At 37.2% G+C, this 21961-nt stretch overlaps 3 protein-coding genes across 4 annotated transcripts in view; 1 reads left to right on the top strand and 2 right to left on the bottom strand.

The window, feature by feature from the left end:
• Positions 1 to 1226: 1226 nt before the first annotated feature.
• Positions 1227 to 21961, bottom strand: part of max (myc associated factor X) — a 22740-nt gene continuing 2005 nt past the window's right edge. The window contains exons 2-5 of the mRNA XM_016294441.1: positions 8471 to 8528; positions 3805 to 3912; positions 1999 to 2137; positions 1227 to 1832 (exon numbers count right to left, since the gene is read on the bottom strand). Of these exons, the coding sequence (XP_016149927.1) occupies positions 1645 to 1832; positions 1999 to 2137; positions 3805 to 3912; positions 8471 to 8506 (471 nt within the window). The 5' untranslated portion in view covers positions 8507 to 8528 and the 3' untranslated portion in view covers positions 1227 to 1644. The remainder of the gene's footprint in view (positions 1833 to 1998; positions 2138 to 3804; positions 3913 to 8470; positions 8529 to 21961) is intronic.
• On the top strand, positions 12260 to 17381 carry slc10a1 (solute carrier family 10 member 1). Its single transcript, XM_016294414.1, has 6 exons — positions 12260 to 12313; positions 12436 to 12844; positions 14786 to 14990; positions 15886 to 16064; positions 16177 to 16376; positions 17172 to 17381. The coding sequence occupies exons 2-6, from the start codon at positions 12456 to 12458 to the stop codon at positions 17240 to 17242; spliced, it is 1044 nt and encodes a 347-aa protein (XP_016149900.1). The 5' UTR covers positions 12260 to 12313; positions 12436 to 12455; the 3' UTR covers positions 17243 to 17381.
• Positions 17744 to 21961, bottom strand: part of LOC107602033 (serine/arginine-rich splicing factor 5-like) — a 6596-nt gene continuing 2378 nt past the window's right edge. For both annotated transcript variants that reach the window (XM_016294425.1, XM_016294430.1), the window contains exons 5-9: positions 21866 to 21914; positions 21493 to 21562; positions 19963 to 20036; positions 19743 to 19850; positions 17744 to 19057 (exon numbers count right to left, since the gene is read on the bottom strand). In XM_016294425.1, coding sequence (XP_016149911.1) covers positions 18808 to 19057; positions 19743 to 19850; positions 19963 to 20036; positions 21493 to 21562; positions 21866 to 21914 — 551 coding nt within the window. In that variant the 3' untranslated portion in view covers positions 17744 to 18807. The remainder of the gene's footprint in view (positions 19058 to 19742; positions 19851 to 19962; positions 20037 to 21492; positions 21563 to 21865; positions 21915 to 21961) is intronic.

Here is a 21961-nt window from a genome sequence, read left to right as displayed (position 1 = left end):
CCCCCTTTGCGATGACTTAAATTGATTTAAAATAAGACAAAAGCATTAAAATTTGCTAAAATAATTTTTATTCACCCCCCCCCAACAATTTTTTCTTTTGAAGAGCCAGGGTTCCCACTGTCTGATATATAATTTTTGAAAGTGTGATTTTCAGACCTGAAAAAGGTCACGTATAAAAATTGAGATTACAATATATCAATTTACATTTTATGAATATGCATTAAAAATATTTTATCTGGTAAAAATAGGAAGTAAAATATATTTTTAAAAACCCTTTCCTCAATCCTTAACCATTAAATCACAAACATCTTAAAGTTACAGTGACTTTTTGTTGTGGACAACTGGGACATTGGAGTAAAATATATACAGAGAACCAAAGGAACCACACAGCATATGTAAAGGATAAAATAGTTTTATTTATATTCTCATTGTAAAGGTAGGCCTCAACTTGCAAGACAACTGTTGGCAGTATGTACAACATACCTGTAATTTCCATGGGATGGAATCAGACCTACTCAGTTTACTAATGTACTAAGTGGAAAATATGGTAAAAGATACACGCACCCGCACACTCATGTCTCCTAGACACTCAAAATGCAACTTTTGCAGTGTGCAGCGGTTTCCGATGAACATTTACCTTTAAAAGTCACGACATGAATCTACTCTTTCAATATTGACTAGCTTTGTGGGGAGGAACATCATTTGCAACATTTATATTCCCAATATGGAGTGAAATACATGAAAAACATGTTTGGGAGGCTCAGGTGACAGATGCAAAATATACGCTTTATCACTTTTTACTTTAACCCCCTTTTTTTAAAAAGAAACAAATCTCTTTTTTCCCCAACCTGTAAACTTTACTACATCAGGCTAAAACAACAAATACAACACAAGCTCAGCAGCCTTCCCATAAAGCATTTTTTTTTTAAATAAGGGATTTTATCGATAACATCAAAATGCGTCACTCATCCCATAGGTCTAACAAGGGGTACATTGACAGATGCTTCAAAAACATTCCTTTATGGAAAAGTAACAAATATTTAGAAAGGCAAACCACTCGGGACAATTCAGCTAAGGGTAAGTTCTAAGCAGGCTTTAAGATATTCGACAAAAAAGTATATTTTAGCAGTGCTAGGAGCTGTATGTCTCATTCAACCCTTTGGATATCAAAAATATATATATATATATATATATATATATATATATATTTTAGCAGTGCTAGGAGCTGTACGCCTCATTCACCCCTTTGGATTTCCATCCGGAGGGATTGCAGGCAAGGGTACAAAAAAAAAAACCAAACATACAAAGCATCAAGTCCTTAAGTTGCAAAGCTGCCTCATTTTGGGTTTAAATTATCGTTTGTTGTTGCGTGTGCCAGGACGCAAGATGGACGAACAGAGTCGGAGAGGGAGGGAGAGTAAAAACAAGTTGTTTTCCGTGAGTGTTCTTCCCGTTACAGGCGTCCCTCTCTCTTGTAAACCTGGCGGAGGTTTCTTCAGGTGTGGAATCGAGGGTTGACATTCACTGAAAGAGATTGATCAAAATGGTTTGGGGCGACAAGAAATACAACAAGAAACAGGCCATTGCTGTGACTCTCCCTCCCCTCTGAGGAGAACTTTGTGGAGCAGGCCGAGGATCCGCTGTTTAGCTGTCCTCCCCGCGATGCTTCTTCCGGGAACGCTGTTCCTCCGGCTCAGACTCCGAGCTCGAGTCGGAACCACCGTCGAAGGCCGATACAGCGCTGCCCTTGGGGTTGGTGTACAGGCTGCTGTCTGAAGAGGAGTAGTTGGCCTGCAGCTGCGTGGTGCCCTTGACTTTCTCCAGTGCCCGTACTGGAAATTAAAAACATAGGACGACACAATCTTCATTTTTTGCCTAAAATCATATGTTGTATGATGAGGCACTACAACAGCCAAATTAGACTTCTGCACAGAAACCTACTGGCACAGATCGGCATGACCAGACGACAAAAGTGAGGAGTAACGCAGCGTCACCCACCTTGTTGCTCCAGCAGAGCGTTCTGTCTCTTCAGGTCGTCGATGTCCTGCTGGTGTGTGTGGTTTTTCCGTCGCATGTACTGGATGTACTCTGTGGCTTTGTCTAGGATTTGAGCTCGGGATGCCTGTTTGATAGATTGCTGTCAGCAACAAATTAAAAACTAGAATTTGACGCAAGGAATGTAGTTACATTGCACACAATATGTACATTGTACCCAAACCAATTCAAACAACCCAAATAAGAACACAAATAGCTTAAAGGGGTGGTTGATCAGCTTTTTTTCGAAAGCTTGATTGTTTATGGTGTGCAGTGTAATGTGTTCATTTAAAAAAACGCATTATTTTCACATGTTTTACCTTTATTCTACACTGCCGTTTCCATTCTCGTCAAAACGGTCTGTTTAATTCCTGGTTCTATGAAGCCCCTCCCTCGGAAATACGCAATGGGCTCTGTGTGTTTGTGATTCGCTAACCGCCTAGTGCACATTGTGCAGAAACGTCACGACCCCTTACCATTACAGGTAGTTGCATGTTCCCGGGGGCGGGGTTTATGTAAACATCGGGGTTAGTTGCGTCACAAATCCAGGAAGAAGCTCATTGTAGTCCCTACCAGCCGTTTTTTTGTAGTCCTTAAACAGAGATTTCTTTGAAAGAAAATATCTCCCTTTGCATTGAACTCTGAGCGTCGTAACTTTGCAGACATTGTTTATGCTCTAACAGCAACATTACACACAAACTAATGTTCAAAAAGTGAAATCATAATCAACCACCCCTTTAAAAACCTCCTACTTAAAAAGCTACACATTTGGAAAATTCTGGTCGATACTGATAAGCTAAAAATGTTCATGTTATGACCAAGAACTGGCTGAAAACTCAATATGTCTATAAAATTAAAACACTTAAAAATATTCAATAAAAAAAGAAAAGTTGGCATCACAACATTATAATTTACAGTACAAAAACAGACATTCATTCTAATAACAGCATTATTGAATTATTAATCATGCTTTCAAAGATTACTAAGTGAGCGTTAGATGGTGGCAAAAAACCATAAATTCACTAGAGAAATAGTAAAATAATTAGGGAAGCATTAATTATTTTGTTATGACTAATAACCAATAAATGTCCGATATTAAATTTCTATACCATTTAAACCAAATTAATTAAAAATAAAACATTTAACTATAATCAATTGTTTTAAATGCTACAAAAGTATTTAGGCATCACAACATTATAATGTACAGTGTGAAAACATTCATTTTGAGATTAGCTAAATGCTCCATTTAACAGAGAGATTTAATTATTTATTTACCTTTGCCGTCATCTAACACTAACTTAATATAAATGTAAAATCAGAGCAAAAATAAATATCCAATATTAAGCGATACCAATAAATAAAACATACATCAGCCAATAACCAATATGGTACCACCATATTGTGCATCCCTAGTCATGTGACTAGAAATATAGCTCTATCATAAGGTTAAAAATGATTTCTACTACATTCTATTTCAGATATGAAACACAAGAGGAAGGAGAAACCGCATTTCCCCTTGTAATGGCTTCCTGGCACCACGCCTATACTTGGATCACATCAGTCAGTCTGGACCCACTCTGCTCCCAATTCTCATTACGCTTTTCATTCACACCTCGACATGGAAATCCCACGCTAATCATCTCATGATAACATTTCAAGTCATCACATTCAGTGTAACAGCTGAGATTTCATTAACAAAAAGCACACAAAACAAACATCCTTTATGTCTACTTGTGTTCTGCATGGTTTTACCATTTGACATTCACCAACCTTTTCCCCTTGCAAGGCGGGAACGGAATCCCGAAGGCTGTGAAAGCTGTCTTTGATGTGGTCCCTACGTTTGCGCTCCAGCGCATTGTGATGTGCCCGTTTGTCTGCCTGCAATGAGAGAATCACAGCGGCTTCAGCCTCTTCGCTGGTCATGGTGCCATTGGCTAATAGTGCGAGTTATAAGAAAACACTTATAGTTTAACTAGCAAACCATGTAGTAATACAGACCTCTAAATCTCAACAAAAACTAAGTGATCATGACAATCTAAAAAATTGAGACTTGTAATAGAGACAAGTTGCATATGGTATGTTTTTTTGTTTTGTTTGCAGCTTATTCTTGTGGACTATGTTTGTTTGTTGCTAATTTTTAAGAATTTCCTTTAGTTAATTTAAGACATACTAATTTATTGACTTGTCTGCATTTATAGGACAAAGACTGCACTGGGCTTGGCCAAGACACTGTTATTACATAAAAGCACAGCTGTAAAACCTGTTTCGAATCCAGCGACTCATTAACAAGTGCCCTTTTTGCATTCCTTGGAAAAAGAATCAAAACGAAAGCAGTTCTCTGAATGCTGACGTGCCACCGGGCAGCACAAAGACATTCCAGCGTCTATGCTGCACCTGGAAGAGCTATGTGTGGCCATCCAGTGATCCAGTCTGTCTGCCTAATGTCTAGAAGGTTACATTGTACACTTCCAATGTCAGGATTTAATTACATGCACGTGAAGTGGCCAAGTGCTCAACATGACAAGGGCTATTCTGCACTCAAGTATAGTGAAAACTATGCATGTGGTTTCTCCACAATTCTATCATAAAAATAACAATGTCTCCACTAAATTAAAGGTATAAAGGGCTGTAACTTACATAAAAGAAAGCAAAATGATAAGTACAATTGTAGAGAAAAGCTTTCTTGGAATATTGTCTACAACATGCCTTCCTGTTGTCCTATGATCTCAACATCCTGATAAGAAAAACTATTTCCTCCCAGCACAAAAAGAAGTGGGAGATAACAGGACTTTGGGGACACTGCAGACATCGTGTCTCCAGTCTACCCAATGAAAACTCAAGGCCAGTAAAAACAAGCCTGCTTTTTGTGATGAGTGCTATTTGAAACATCTTGCTATGAACTCCATTGACACACCTTTCACACTGACCAGTCACTACTTAAAGTGATAGCTCACTAAAAAAATAAATAAAGCTTTTGACATCATTTACTGACCCTCATGTCATTCCAAATCTGTATGACTTTCAAGTGTGGAACACAAAACAAGTGTTGTTGTTTTTTTATTCATTCAATGAAAGTCAGTGAGGACCAATGTCATTTTGGACTGCATTAACTTCCATCATATGGATAAAAGCAGTTGAAACGTTCCTCACCATATCTTATTTTTGTTTGAAAGCCATACAGGTTTGGAACGACATAAATGTGAGTAAATGACGTCGGTTTTGTCGATCCCTTTAACATCAAAACAGGTTGGGAAGTCAAAAAATAACACTACTGTACAGTTAAAGTCAATTATCTAGTCTCAGTTTTAATCTAGGGTGTGAAGGGGTCTACAAGCCCATTTTCTAGTTAAACAGAGCAAACAGTTCACTGGTCCCATCTCCACAAAATCCCAAGAAATGTCCAAATGCACGGAAAGCTATACTGTATTAATTTCAAAGTGACATTAAGTGAACTAAGGAGATGATCAGGCTTTTTTTAGTTTTTGAAAATGCCCAAGTTCACATTGTAATCCACTTTATTATTTTATACCGTTTCTGAGAGACATTTACATTTTTACTTGGTCACATAATTTAAATGAAGCACTCAGCAATGTAGTTTTAAATTGATTTAGGGGATAAACGATTCTATGCCACTACTGCACTTCTACACTACATTTTTCTTTAAAGATTCATGTTTGTTAGCAATACTCGTTAAGCAGCAGGAATAAAGTTTTGACATCATTTACTGACCCTCATGTCATTCCAAATCTGTATGACTTTCAAGTGTGGAACACAAAACAAGTGTTTTTTTTTTTTTATTCATTCAATGAAAGTCAGTGAGGACCAATGTCATTTTGGACTGCATTAACTTCCATCATATGGATAAAAGCAGTTGAAACGTTCCTCAGCGTATCTTATTTTTGTTTGAAAGCCATACAGGTTTGGAACGACAAATGTGAGTAAATGACGACGGTTTTGTCGATCCCTTTAACATCAAAACAGGTTGGGAAGTCAAAAAATAACACTACTGTACAGTTAAAGTCAATTATCTAGTCTTACTTGGTCACATAATTTAAATGAAGCACTCAGCAATGTAGTTTTAAATTGATTTAGGGGATAAACGACTCTATGCCACTACTGCACTTCTACACTACATTTTTCTTTAAAGATTCATGTTTGTTAGCAATACTCGTTAAGCAGCAGGTTCACGCACTTGTTCAGGCCTCTGGGTCATTGTGATGTATAATGGTAAAAGCCAAAGCATTATGCTTTAATAAAAGGACAATCACAAATGCATATAAATGTAAGGTGTGAAAGCCTGAGAAATCAACTGCCTTAAAACCTCACTGCAGTGCCCAGACTGGACATTTTACAGTTAATTTAAAGTGATAGTTCACAAAAAAAAAAATGTAAATTGCATCATCAAAACCTTCATGTTTCAAATCTGTATGACTTTAATACAGAATATAGAACATTTAATACAGAATATTAGGGACTGATAGACCTTCATCTTCATTGCATCTTTTCTCATTTTTTGCATTTCACAGAAAGATTTGCGTATTTGTCGCACTTAAAAGATTCAGATCAAACAAATTTTAATATTACACAAAGATAATCTATTTTAAGTGATTTCTTGATTCAGCAGGTCTAGCAGTAATCAGGTCTGGGTGTGGCTAGTGAAATTTAACCCAGCTTTCTAAAATAATGTGGTTAATTACAGTTCTTTCATGATTTAACAGGAGGGGGCAATTCATTTTTCACGTAGGGCCACATAGGTTTGGACAGCTTTTTTCCCTTAATAAATGAAATCATCATTTAAAAACTGCATTTTGTATTTACTTGCATTATCTTTGTGTAATATTTAAATTTGTTTGATGATCTGAAACATTAAAGTGTGACAAACATGCAAAAAAATAAGAAATCAGGAAGGGGGCCAACACTTTTTCACACCACTGTATGTATGAATGTATGTGTGTGTGTGCATATATATATATACATACATACAGTATAAAAAAAATACTAGGTCTGGGTTTCGTGATCCTGGTTCACGCGCCTTAATCCATGCAGGGCTTTCAGAAAATCAGCGCGCGACATTAGTCTATTTCAGAGTGACAGTATGAGATTAATACACGTTTTGCTCAAAACTTACTCTACTGTGACCTAATGCAGATATTGTATATAATAAACTGACGCATAAATGTATTATGAACGCAGAAGTTTACCATCACCGCAATGTGGGAATTATGATCACGCAATATTGCCTGAGGGATCGGCAGAGAATCTTTCTGCGAGTCATTAAGAAATGATGGTCCTATTCTATTTAAAGAAATATGAGGTAACCGTATGAATACATAATGTGCACACTTTTGGAGTAAAGGTTTGTATGTTGTGCAGCGAAGCACTGATCAAATGGAAGCAAACACTATTGAATATGTACAGGGTTGTCTCTCGTTATTCTATTCAAAATATCATTAACTCCTGATTGATTTTGCATTCCTGGCAGAAATAAGAACTATTACTGTCATTGTAACCAAGTATGATCATAAACAGCGGTCAAACATCGAAGCTAATCTCAAGGTCAAATCATATTTCAAATCAAATTTGTACTTATTGTGCAAATGTTTCTGTAACAGCTGCAAAACAAAAATGACTGAAAATTGAAAAGGAGGATGTTCCATAGGTCGAGGATTTATATTTAATGTTGCTTATTTATTCATACACAGTCTAATCTAACAAAAACAAGATCTCATTTGGGTGAAATGCATACATTACAAGGGATCACCCTGTTGACGTATTCACATCGTTCAACTAATGCGCAATATACACCGCGTCGCGTCGCGTCGCGTCCCTCCCTCCCTCAGCAAGTGCCCTGCTGTCGAGCACTGAGCTCCCTGAACAGACTCGAAACAAGCAGACTGTGTGCTCCTTCAATCCACATCTACCCCTTTTTAGGCTTGATTCTATCTTGTTTTGTCGTCCACTGATGCAAATTAGCTACGGCTGTTCAGTACATACCCGGAAATAAATTGTAGCTAATCTCAAAAAGAGAAGCAATTTTCGGCATTAAACGCTCAACTGGATTAATTGCTCCGTTTATTACGCACCACAGAGTGAAATCTCGGTGATTCTGATTTGATGAAAACAGAACAGAAAAGTACAACTGTAGCTACAGCTGTAAGAGAGACACTTAACGTTAACTGGCTATCGATGGATACAATGCACTGTTTTAGTACATAGAATCGCTAATGTAAATACATGGAGACAAGTATAAACTCGACCCCAGTGTTTAATTGCTCATCTGGCTTGATATTCTCATTTAACTGGCTGGAAAATGATTTCAAACGCTAGGATGGCTAACAAGCTAACAGGCTAGCCTCATATTGAGGCTCAAGTATCGAAAACACAAGAGGTTTCGTTCTCATACATGCAGAGTACAAACAATAATAACTACACTTACATCACTGTCGACCTCGATATCATCGTTGTCGCTCATTCTTCGGCGAAGATAGATAGATCTACACGAAATGTTGTTTTGAAAACAACATGAAATGGGGCCCAAATCAAATGAACAAACAAGAGAGATTCACTGCTTACACGAAACGAGATCAACGGACTCTCCACACGTGACTCGCCTACACACGGACATTTACCGTGGCGTGTCACGCCTGTGATTACGGCGCAAGGCATTATGGGATTTGGTGTTTTTTTTTAAACTAAAAAGTTGGCCGATGTAACAGCGAATCTATTGTGTACAACTACAACACCCAGGCAGCAGTTCTGAGTTGCGTCTCTACTTCAAGTCGAAGGACAGCTCTTTTAATGAGAATGCTTCATGGTAATTGTAGTTTATTTTTTGTCGTGTTACAAGCAAGACACGTGGAAAGTGTTCAGTGCTGTTTGTGACTAATATGGTGATTACTAATGCTACAAATATTTGTGAGTAATACTACACGTTAAATATGTAAAGCATTGTTAATATTATTCTTTTATTATTTTTATTAGATCAATAACAATACAAACCACAGATGTATATACTATTATATAGAATAGATGAATAGGGGTTACAGTTTAAAACAACAACAACAATCTAAATAAACTTAACTCCTACACACCTATTCAGTTACCATTCTGAAATAGTAGCTTTGATTTCTTTATTAATATATTTTACATAAAGCAAGTTGTAAAAACACTATTTGTCATTTATTTAACTAATCATGAGGTTCAGAAAATAAATTAGCAGATTAAAAAAAGCAAATATCAACTACGTGTCCAGAGGTCAATGAAAAATGCGCTGACAATTCTTTACAAAATCTCTGAAAGTAACAACAACAACATTGTTTTTGCTGTTAGGGCTGTGATTGTCTATTTAATTAAAAAGTTAAATCATTTTTAACTTTGAAATTATAAGGGAAATGTCTAAATAAGGTTGTCCATAGTCTGACATAAAAAATACACTTAGTTTAATGACCAAAAAGGCCACAAATCTTATCACATACATGTAAAATACCTACGTATGGTATGCATAGGTAAATCAAATTGCATATTTTGATATTTCATGAGACCAAATAACTTTTATATATCTTTTGGTGATATGATTTAAAATTTCTGTTCTGTACAGGCTAGAGAGATGAAAAAAGCAAGAGAGATGAGAGGTGAGAGAGAGGTGCTTTTTCCCCTCTCTCCACAAAATAGTGCTACAGATAAGGAGCTTAAACAGTGGATTATATGAGCTGCTGGATCAGTAAAAGGGTAAAAACAAACACATATTTGTGTTCACTCCCCCACAAGGTCAGAGTACCAAATAGGGGGACTCATGCAAACACAAAAATACTGTCACTCACCCTTTAATTCACTCAATCTTTACTCTGACACATCCTATACCAGAACAAAAAGGACCCTTTAAATAAGATAGTCAGAACAACAACAAAAAAAAGATAAATTTTTGCGTTCCCAAATGTCTGATTTCTAGTACTGGCTGTGGAGAAGGAAACAGACTACAGGAGACTGAAGCCAGGATGAAGCGTGACCGCCCAAAAAGCAGTGTTGTCTATGTGGCAGCTTGCAAATATGAGCTCAGACAATCTGCCTGACCCACCAGCACCCTTCCCCCATAACTCCTCAGGGGGGCTCTGCTTCACTGCAGGATTAAAATCTCCCACCCTGTTCCCTTTCTGAGAAATGCAATGCCAGTGTATGTATATAAATTCACAGGTTATATCAGTCAAATACAAAAATACGTGTACCATTATGTTAGATAAACGCTTGCAATTATTTAAAAAAATGATAACATGGATAATGTTAGTCATTCAGTTTTGTTGGACCATTAACGATAGTTGCACTTTTCAGATAATTTTCTGTTTCAAACACATATAATGTTTATAATGTATTTAATATTCAACACTAGATGGCAATATAAGTATTCTTTATGAGAGCAATCTATTCAGATTAAGATTATGTTCAGTTGTTTAAAAAACATTTGACTAATCCAAATTTGTTAGTAGTGTTATTTAAAATAATATAGTGTAGTAATGCATTAAAATATCTAACTGATCTTGATTCATTAGTAGTACTGTTGATAATTGCTTCATTACTAGTGCTGTGTAATATAATATACTGTATAATATAATACATAAAAAATGTATCTAACTGATTTTGATTCATTAGTGGCACTGCTACTGATAATAATGTATTTTTTTCTTGATTCATTAGTAGTGTTGAATAGAATAGAATAGAATATTTTTTTATTACTGATCGGAAATACAATGTAACAACTTATTTGTCTTGCATAATGTACGTGTTAAAAATTCAAAACTCTCATGGCTCTAATAATTTATAGCTCAAATAGTAGAGCAAACTCCTCGATCTAAAAAAAATCCTGGGTTATTTTTTCAACCCAAATGCTGGGTTGAGCCTTTTGGGTCATTTTTTCAGTGTTTGGGTAGTTTCGTAAAGGCGTATTTGCATCCTCTTCAGGAGATGTTTACTGTTTGTTTATGGGCAGGTTATGGAGTCAGTCACAGCATATGAGTGAAACGCAGGGCGGCGGTCTGAAGTTAGCAGTTCCCCACCGAACACGATTCCAGCTCGGCACGAGAAGCAGCGGCGTTTCTTTGGAAATAGGCTAACAGAGTCTGATCGATTACATGTGAATTACTTCTAAATGTTTAATTTTTACTTCTAATGCTTGTTAAACAATTTTAAATATAGGCAATATGTATGGTCTACATATTAAAAACTATATAAAATATGCTATACTGGAAATATGATATGAAGGAAGTTATAATGCAAACCAGTGGTTGTGTGGAGTATTTTACAAAGGTTTAGATGATTCAAGTAAATCTGTAAACATTAATTCATGTATGAAGTAAAAAAATAAGCAAGTAGGCTAATATAGTAAAAATGAATCAAATCAACCCATATGCTGGGTAAAATCAACCCAACATGTGTTCTGTCCCATACTTACCCAGCCCTCGGGTTAAAAACAACCCAAATTGGGTTGTTTTGAACATAGTGTTTTTTATAGCAGCAACACTGATATCATGCTGAGATAGCCTAGCCTTTTGTCCAGAAAGAGCAAACTTACATAAAAACATGAGTTGTTTAGTTGTTAGATGCTGACTAACTGGAATTATTGGAAATGTCTAGATATGTTATTGTATTTTTGAAAACAAGAGTCTTCCATTGGCATTTCGTGAGTGCTGCATTGTGTAGGATGTGGTTACCTACAGTGGGTTGCAAAGAACATGAGAATCACAGCCTTGCACTAATTTCAGCTCTGAAACTTGGCAATGAACACCATAACTTGTTCATTTCTATTTTGTAACTTATCAAGGAAATTATCAATCTGCATAACCTGTTGCTGAACTTTTTCCAATGGTTGTGATACTTATGAAAATATATAAAAAATTTGTCGAAATTATTATGACTAATTTCCTAGCGTAGGAAAAAAAATGTGAAAGCAGACATGTATGATAAAAGGCCAAAAAAGCATATTTGTGTTAAAAATTGGATGTTGTAAATGAGAAAATTTTCAATTCAGTTTTGTTTGTAACAACTGTGTGAAGAAAAAAAATTCTATATAATATTCTATATAATATGCTGTTATGTTCCTACTAGTGTACATTGTTTTGAGGTGTGTAGCTTGAGTTTAGCCCTTAAAGGGTTAATGAACAAACGAGCTGGGGAAAAAAACTGTACCAGATTAGAGGACAGATAGGAAACCACTATTTTTCTCTCACTGGTTCACTCTGGCTTTCTGAGAAGATTCCACACAGTCACCGAAGCACCGCGTCAATCAAAGGTAGGCTTGAGATTTATTTTTCTACAGAAACAAATATACTTAAAACAACTTAAGCATTTGTTGTTATTTCTTGGATTACATACTTTTTGACACTTTAACTGTCTCTCACTTCTATCTCACAGTTTATGAAAACATTTCAAAAATGGTGGTCACTGCCAATTCAACCATTGAATCCAACTTTTCAAGCTTTGACGGGAATATAAACAACACCACCTCAAATGACTCTGCATTCAGTGACAATGCAGACCGGGTTATCCGCTTGGTGTTAATTGTTATTCTTTTTATCACCATGGTGTCTCTTGGATGCACATTGGAAATCTCAAAAATCAAGAATTATCTCATCAAACCCAAAGGGGTGGCGATTGCAGTTGGGGCTCAATATGGTATAATGCCCCTCACAGCCTTCTGCTTTGCAAAGCTGTTTCAGTTGGGTCCTATGGAGAGCATATCTGTGTTAATTTGTGGGTGCTGTCCGGGAGGAAACCTCTCCAACATCTTTGCTCTGGCTCTCCAGGGAGACATGAACCTCAGGTAATTCTTGAGACAATTAATACTGTCCAATAGTAGATTAATGGAGAAAATGATGAGCTTCACCTCACTGAGATTATTTGTTGCAAACAATGCAAGAACTTTTAGCAATCTATGGATTTCCTTTAAATCATTTGAATAGCTGGGACAATGGACCCTTTTCACAATACTGTGATGATGCATTTCTACGGTCATCAGCATTGTAAATCCTTCAAAGTTTTTTTGTATCTTCATTAAAAATAAAGTACATTTATAACACTATAGGCCTACTTTGTATTATATTAGGCCTACCTTTGCATCAAATTACAAAAAATCTAGTTAACGTTAATGCGAGGGTGTTTCTAATACAGCATCTATAAATAATGTATTGTAATTTTGACATGGTTCTCTCTACTGACTGCCGTTATCAGTCTCTCTCTGTTTTTGCTTTTTTTTGGAAGTCATGAAAACACTATCATTGAGTTTTTCTTTTGCTATTTGAGCAAATGAGAATATAAAAAATATATTTGTGGTAGTCTCCCATTCACTGCTATAGAAGTTTCCCCTACTATGACGGCTTCTGCTGCTGAGAAACCCGGAAGTGTGAAAAGGGTCCATTACAGATCATGAAAGATAAGCAAAACAGGTGTTTTTTAGCCCAGATGTTTGCATAAGATGTTTGCATACCTTATAGCGGGTTCCCTGTGTTGCTTGGAATTTGAGTTAGATTTGTTAAAACTGTAGCCTACAGTATTTTTTTTAAACTCTCAAAAAATAATTGCAGTTGATTTCATTATTTATTCTATAGTTAACACTTATTCAATTGCTTTTTGAGAAAAGAAAAATGAAAACAATGGCTATATGAATAATCTATGAATAATATATAGGCCTGTGTAACGATGTTATATGGTGCATTAATATAATTTATATCATGGTCTGTCTGAATACTCGATTCTGATTGGCTGGGAGGTATGCATTAAAACTATTTAATGCACAGGTAGTTCCAAGTCAGTTTAATCACCATTCTATATTAATGCGCTGCTGTAATTGATGCACACACATGCACACACAGAGAGAGTTTTCTGCACACACACAGAAACATTCAGGAGCACAGAAACTTGTTGACAGCCCCCTGGGTAAAAATCGAGTTCCGGGCCCCCTCTCCCTCGTTGGGCCCTTGGAATCGTTCTAACCCCCCCCCCTTTACGCCGTCCCTGGACACAGGTAACACACAAACAGCTGTCATCTCTCTCTCTCTCGATTGATCGATAATTAATTCAGATAAGTGCTATAAATATGAATTTGTAGCAAATTTGTCATTTGTACCCTTCCGGTCAAATATTGGGCTGCAAACGTCATTAACAACTTTAACTGGACAAATGACCATGGTATATGTATATGTAGATGCCTCATTAGCAACTGTTTCTATGGGCCACTATACGTAAGCCATCCGCCATATTGGAAGGGTCAACTTGACGTCATTCACCATAATTTTATCAATGAACATTCGAAGATGTCACAATCCTTACATATCTATGGTTCCGCCGGACTCTCGCATTCTCTCTGTGAAATGTTATCCTGTTTCTTCGGGAATTTAAATTCCGGCGGTTTTTACAACCATCGGCTGTGCAGGATTGTGGCATCTTCGAATATTCATTGTTTATTATGGTGAATGACGTCAAGCTGACTGTTGCAAGATGGCGGACGTGTCTACGTGCCTGGAGCTGTTGAATGAGGCATCTACCTATACATATTTATGGGTATAAGAGGGATAATTCACGGCTGCATTAAACAATTTTAATGCACAACATGGAGGCCAAGAACCACCCAACGCAATACATGAGTTAAATATCTATTCAAGTTTTCTAGTGCTTTATCTGCATTTCTCTAACACAGGGCACCAATGACAATATGTTTGCACAAAGTGTCTCACTATTTTTAATTTGATCTATTTTTTTCTCTCAGTATTGTGATGACTACTTGTTCCACGGCACTGGGATTGGGTATGATGCCACTCCTGCTCTACCTGTACAGCCAGGGTTTCTCAAACCTGGCACAATTTGTTCCTTTCACTAACATCACTTTTGCCCTGATTATGATCCTGGTGCCCTGCGGTATTGGGATCTTGATCAACTACCGAGTGCCCCAGTATTCTAAGATCATCATCAAGGTGTGTGTTAATTCATGTATGGAGTATGATACTGCTTTTATTCAACAGTTCAATAATGACTTTAGCAGAGTAAAGGTGAGGTAAAATTTACGATTACTCTGCAAAATCCTGCAGGCACATCCAGTAATTTCCATGTGATAGTTTTGCACGAGGGCAAACAAGTTCCCCATGGAAATTTCGCTCTTGTACTAGTTAACAGTAAGCTGCTCGGTTTGAAAATGAGTTTTGTGTGAGCTGTACGCCATACACCGCAACTCCATGGACACTAGACCTGCAAAATTTTGCCTGTGAAATCTTGTTAACGTGACCACGTACCCATCATAGTGAAGTGATGTATGAATCACAGCTTGCACAGAAGTCACTTTCAAACCAAGCAGGTTTCTGTTGGGTAACAGGGCGAATCTGCGTGACCAAATTGAACCTGTTGCGAAATCTGCTGAACAGCGGTAAAAGTGACCTCTAACGTAGATGAAATTAGACACAATTTCAGTTTCTCTGTTTGTTTCTATTTTTTAAGCAAAGCCAAAACAAAACCGTTGTGCGACTCAGACCAGGGGTGCATTTCCATATATTGTTAGATAACTATGGTCGCAAGTTCCATTGCACTCTATTGGTAATGACGGAACTTGTGACCATAGCTGCTTCTGGGAAACGCACCCCTGTTAGTTCCTGAATGAATCAGCGTCTTTGAAGAATCAGTTGAGTAAATGATTCAATTACACATTCATAAAGACCGCTACTTGTTTCTTTCAACACTCTGGAATGCTGCTCGACCACGCAAAGCAAACTGTTGTATTGTAAACTATAAATGCTCTGGCTACATGCCATTAGCATGATAGACAAATTATAAACAATTATAAGCATGTTCTGCATTTATTTTCCTGTTGGCTTGTAGGTTGGGTTAACATTCCTGCTGATCTCATGTGTTGTCATTGGGGTTCTTGCTGGTATGTCTGATGGAGGAAAAATTTTCACAGTGCTGTCTCGTCAACTTATAGCCACAGCTGCATTGATGCCATTGACTGGATTCATATGTGGATATATCCTGTCCACTCTGTTCAGGATGAATGCACCGTATGTCCACCATATAGAATTGTAGTGTATGAGTGAGATGCAAATTGATTTATTCTTCAGTCACAGTGCTGTTTTTTCATCATCATGTTCACTTGTGTCATTTGGTCCTCAGTTGCAGACGGACTGTTTCTATGGAGGTGGGCTGTCAGAACATCCAGCTGTGTACCACAATCCTGAAGGTGGGCTTTCCTGCTGAGCTCATTGGTCAGCTGTATTTCTTCCCCGTCATCTACATTGTGTTCCAGATAGTCGAGGCCCTTATTTTGATATTCCTGTTCAGATGCCATCAGAGACTGAGACCATCCCAACAAGGTACATGAACTCTATAAACTGTTATGAAATGCTGAAAATGTACTTGCCCTCAGGCCATCCAAGATGTAGATGAGTTTTTTTCTTCTTCAGCTGAACAGATTTGGAGAAATTTAGCAGTACATTACTTACTCACTAATGGATCCTCTGCGGTGACTGAGAATTAGAGTCCAAACAGCTGATAAAAACATCACATATATTCCACAAGTAATCCACACGACTCCAGTCCATCAATTCACGTCTTGTAAAGTGAAAATCCCCAACCCATGTTGTCCTTTCACATCAAAATTCACTGACATATTTTTTGGGGCTGTTTTCACTTGTAAGCGGTGGTTGATCTGTGCATATTTCTTGGAGAAAGCAATATACAGTAGATAGAGAGGACTTGTATTTTAGATGGAAGCAACGAGTTGAATTCAAAATGTAACATTTGTTTATTACGAACACGTTTCACGTCACAAGATGTTAATTGATAGCCTGGAGTCGTGTGGATTATTGTAATGTTTTTATCAGCTGTTTAAACTCTCATTCTGACGGTACGCATTCACTGCACAGGATCCATTGGTGAGCAAGTGATGTAATACTAAATTTATCCAAATTTGTTTTCATGCTGAAACAAACATCATCTACATCTTGAAAGGCCTGAGAATGAGTACATTTCAGCAAATTTCCATTTTGTAAAATTCTACTCACCTAACAACCTAAATAAGTATTTAGTTATTTTTATCTTTTTAAATAAAATACTGTATTATAATAAGTATTTTAAATTCTAAAAATAACTTATCTCCTTTTACACAGAAACTAAAGAGTACACAGCAGTGGAAAGAGCAGCTGAAGAAACTAATGGGCCCTCTAACAGTGTTATCTGAGGACCCCATAGTGCTTATAAAGCTCAAAATGGACTCAAGGAATTTGGGACCAAAGTACCACAAATGTTGTGACCACGGGGAAACTACATATTTTCTTGTTCCTCCTTGAAAAACATATGCATAATGCCGAATAATCCGTTTAGAGTGTAAAAATAGTTTACAAAAATTAATTGTTTGAATAAAGGTATTAACTTTGTTTTTTTACACTTGAAAACATTTTGAAAAATGTATTCCCTGTTAAAAGTTTTTATGGCTTAGAAACACATTGAATAATTTTTTTAAATGGAGACTTTCAGATTTAAAAATATGGCACTTTTATGCTGTTGTGCAACCACATACAATTAGACACTGCATTAAGAAACCATTACGGTCTTATCTGAACACTGTCTTATATGAGCAATATATGTGTAATGCATTTTTGTTTTAGGCATGTACTGTAATATTGTCATTACTGTTTCAGATTGTGTGATTTTTATTTTGGAAAATGGCCGACCTCATTCCTAACAGCTTTACAGTAATTTATTCATTTTTAACAGCGCTACACAAACTTTATAATTGCTCAAAAACATTTTCATGTGTAATATTTGTACCATGGTACAGAAAGGTAACGCATGCATAAAAACATATCCAGACAAAACCTGACATTGTCAGATTTTTACATACTCAAAATACCGGAATACTAAAAAGCATGATACATCAGAATTACGCCATATTAAAATCTCATCCTGTTTTGTATGCATTGCAAAAAAGCATAATTTACTCATACAAACAAATGCAACATAGAAATGTCTCCAGAATGAGAAATTAAATGCATACATGAATAGGCTTGCATTTGATAAGATCTAATTTTTTCATGCAGCGTGGAGGGAACTCTGAGAATGCTTTGATTATAATTCAAGCATCCACATTACAAACGATTCACACATATATTCATGAAGTAACAAAAAGAAACAGTTAGCTGGCCCAAACAGCACAGGTGGTTTTGTAAAATGTTGAAAGACCTACAAAGTATTAGAAACTTAATTTTACTTTATTTGTTGGATATGAAATCCTCGCTCCTCATTTTGTGTTTGTGCATGTGTGGCAGTTTTTGAACTAGAAATTCATGTTACCATCAGCCTTTCACGAAGCAATAAAAGCTCATTTGTTGTCAGTCACGATTCATACTATGTTTTATTCATAAAACCCTAATTAATATTTTCAACACACAACAAAGAGTCAAACTTACTGAAAACAATCACATTTACTGGCTTGTCCATGATTATATTTAAACAATTATAGACTCTCTCAACATCAATCAAACCTCACTCTGTATATAGTGATAAAAATAACCACAAAATACCCATTTCCGATATGAACTTCAACAAAACACCCAAAATAGTAGTATATTCCTGATTTAAGTGACTCTCCTGTCAAATACCTTCAATCTAGCAACAGAGGCTGGAGAGAGGCTGTTCCTCCACTTTCGGGACCAAAACTGGTCAAAGACAGAACAATATTGCTAACTTCAACCTCTTGCAGTGCTTGACTACAGACGCATCCCTCAGCATACAGAGCAGTGGCGGCTAATGACGACTGTCAGCAGACGGGGAACGAGACGGTGGGGGGCGCTGTGCTGGGGTCGGTGGTGACGCTGATTCAGCACGTGGGGCTTCTTTGGGCCGCACAGGAGAAGCACTGGCCGAACGGGACCGACTTCTGGAGCGGTTATGTGATTTGGGGCTGTGGGAACGGGAGCGGCTACGAGAACGTGACGTGGAGCGCCCTCTGGAACGAGAACGGGATGAGCTATTTGAACGAGACCGAGTTCTGGATCTACAGGACAAGAGAAAATCAATCAATCAATCAACTAATCAATCAATCATCCGTCTGTCAATATTAACATTCAAAAGTTAAGGGTTGATATGATTTTTTAAAGTGTTTTTGAAAACTGTCTTTTATGCTCCAAAAATATAGTAAAACTGTAATGTTGTGAAATACTATTACAATAAACTATTAAATGATTTAAACATTTCTATTTTAATATTTAATATGTGATTGTAAAGCTGATTTTTCAGCAACCATTTCTCCAGTCTTCAGAGTCACATGATCCTTCAGAAATCATTAAAATATGCAGATTTGGTGACCAAGAAACATTTATTATTATTATTATTGTTAAAAACATTTGTGCTGCTTGATATTTTTGTGAAAACATTTCTTTCAGGCTTTTTTTTTTATTATTAGAAAGTCCGTAAGAAAATAAGTTGTGTAGCTTTTTTTTGTAACATTATAAATGTGTTTACGGTCACTTTTGATCAATTTAATTTAATGATTTGGTGGAAAAAAAATTTAAATAAATGACTGACCCCAATCTTTTAAACAGTATTGTATAGACATATATATATATATGTTTTTCATTATACATATTATACAGTTTATATACTACATTTGTCATTAACAGTACATACAAAAATTGTAAACTTTAAACCTTAACAGACAGCTAAAAACAAGAATAACTCACTTTTTCCTGGATGCCTCAACAAGTTTGATTTTCCTTCCATTGATCTCCTTCCCAGACAACTTCTCAAGGGCATTTTTTAGATCACTATGGGATGCAAACTCAACCACACTGTAGAAAGATAAAAGTATTACACAAAACAGCAAAAAAAAAAAAGCAGTATCAATTCAGCTTTAAAATAGTTCTGCAGGGAGAGTAACAGGAAAGAAAATAGCCAGCTCACCCCTCATTAAGCTTTGGCCGATGGGCATCTGCAAAAGTAACCTCTCCGGCTTGTCTCATGAAATCCTTCAAATCCTACACACAGTACACCAGGATTTTGAGTAAGCTAAGTAACTTAGATAATAATTTTTACACGTTTTATAAAGTATCACAGTAACTGAACTATCAAAGTTGGGGTCCGAGAATCTCTCAGCTCATGCTCAAGCCTGGACCATGTTCAATACGCTCCATACAAACATTCAAATTAAGCTGAAGAACATTTCAGCACACGGATACCAACAAAAAGTATAGGGTCTGTGTAGGGTAACTTTTTGGATTAGTAATCAGACAGAAAAGAACGGCAAAAAGCGAGGCCAAGCTGACACCTTTGAACCACAACACGTGTGAATCAGCCCCATTTCATGGTCTTAGGGATCTTTATTCAAAGCTTTGTGAGGCCAACCCTGGCTTCTAAACACAAAGACTTCTGTCTCGTCAGCCAAAATTAACGAGCACTGGAACGAAAAGGAGTGGCGTATAACCAAGAGTACTTTTGGCTTGCAATGCTGTAACATTCCCAGACCCCCGTACTACAAGACTAGCAGAGGAAATATGTGGAGCAGCTCATAAAAAAGGGCCCCATATTTGTTAAAATGCTAAATACATTTACATGGCAGATGTATTCTTACCAAAACACAAGTGTATACAGTGTGGTAGAGCACAGGGCTTCCTTCCATCGATCGTACCCTATTTGTGCCGTCCCCTCAAGGCCACTGAGCGTAAACAGCGAGGAAGAGATTATAGACTAATACCTGGGAACGTACCCATCGGGCTGGGGCCATAACCTGGAGATTTTATCCTCGGGACCACCAGAGAGCAGGGTGGGTGAGTATACCGATCGAAGCCTCTCAAATTACCGAACCCCTCGATTGACTGCGTATACCAGAGATTGGCTCTGTTTCTCTCTTTCTCTCGCTCTCTTTCTGCCCCTCTCTCTCTTTCACTCTGTCTCTCTCTCTCTCTTTCAGCTCGGCACCGTCACAAACTGCGCTTTGTAGCGGCAGCCGCTGCATCTAGAGCGAGAGGGCATCACTCACAGAGAGCTCTCATGCGATCGGCGGCGATCGGTGGAGGTCAACTAGGCGTGGGACACAATGGGAGTGGCTTAAGCAGAGAGAGGGGCCCTGTAGGGGTTAACTCCACCATTAGCGATCTCTTCCATACGACACAACAGTCAGGCTGGCAAATAGAGGGGTGAACAATTGGTTAAAACAGAGGCAAAGTGACTTAACTTTACCATTTCCTCTTCTCTAGCACCAAGTATTTTTTATATGACCTTGAATTTGAAATTAATCTCAGAATGACACTTTTTGTCACAGATTTACATTTAGTTGGGTAATTAAAAGCTACTAAATCAACATAACTATCTATCTATCTACATAACTCTCATATTTTATTCATCTTTGAAGGAAATCCTTATTTTTTGTCATTTGCAATGACTGGGAATATAACTGACTCAACAAAACCTGACAGCAAATTGTTGAACACTCACCTGCCAGCTGACTCTCGACGACAAATTCTCCACAATGAGGCGATTCTCTGTGCGCATTGGTGGAGGATTCCTGACAGGTTAAACACTTAAGAGTTATTGGCTTGATTTCTAATGTAGAAAATACAACTAAACTGAACATAGTATGTTTACACAAGCCTACCTGTGCAAACATGCCATACCTTTTAGATTGAGATAGACACTTCAAAAGAACAGCATTTATTTGAAATATATATTTTTTGTAACAATGTAAAGTCCTTACTGGCAGTTTTGATCAATTTAACGCATCCTTGCTGAATAAAACTTAATTTCTTACAAAAAGAAAAAATCTTACTGAACCAAAACTATTGAAAATTGAACAAAAATGGACCCCTACCTCCGGCTGTCCTGGGAGCCACGATTATACCGACCAGGAAAACGACCTCCTCCTCCTCCTCCTCCTCCTCCTCCCCCCCCCCCCCCCCCCCCCCCC

Source organism: Sinocyclocheilus grahami, unplaced genomic scaffold (genome assembly GCF_001515645.1).
Source record: "Sinocyclocheilus grahami isolate Dianchi unplaced genomic scaffold, SAMN03320097.WGS_v1.1 scaffold15.1, whole genome shotgun sequence".
In the NCBI taxonomy this organism is placed as follows: Eukaryota; Metazoa; Chordata; class Actinopteri; order Cypriniformes; family Cyprinidae; genus Sinocyclocheilus; species Sinocyclocheilus grahami.
The sequence above is the reverse complement of the archived record's forward strand: the minus strand, read 5'-3'. Positions and strand labels throughout refer to the sequence as shown.

What these genes read in the sequence shown, in the direction of transcription:
- slc10a1 (XM_016294414.1), top strand. Translation starts at nt 12,456, where the DNA reads ATGGTGGTCACTGCCAATTCAACCATTGAATCCAACTTTTCAAGCTTT. An exon ending in ATTCTAAGATCATCATCAAG is followed by an intron (nt 14,991 to 15,885) that starts GTGTGTGTTAAT and finishes GTTGGCTTGTAG; the next exon opens with GTTGGGTTAACATTCCTGCT. An exon ending in CTGTTCAGGATGAATGCACC is followed by an intron (nt 16,065 to 16,176) that starts GTATGTCCACCA and finishes TTTGGTCCTCAG; the next exon opens with TTGCAGACGGACTGTTTCTA.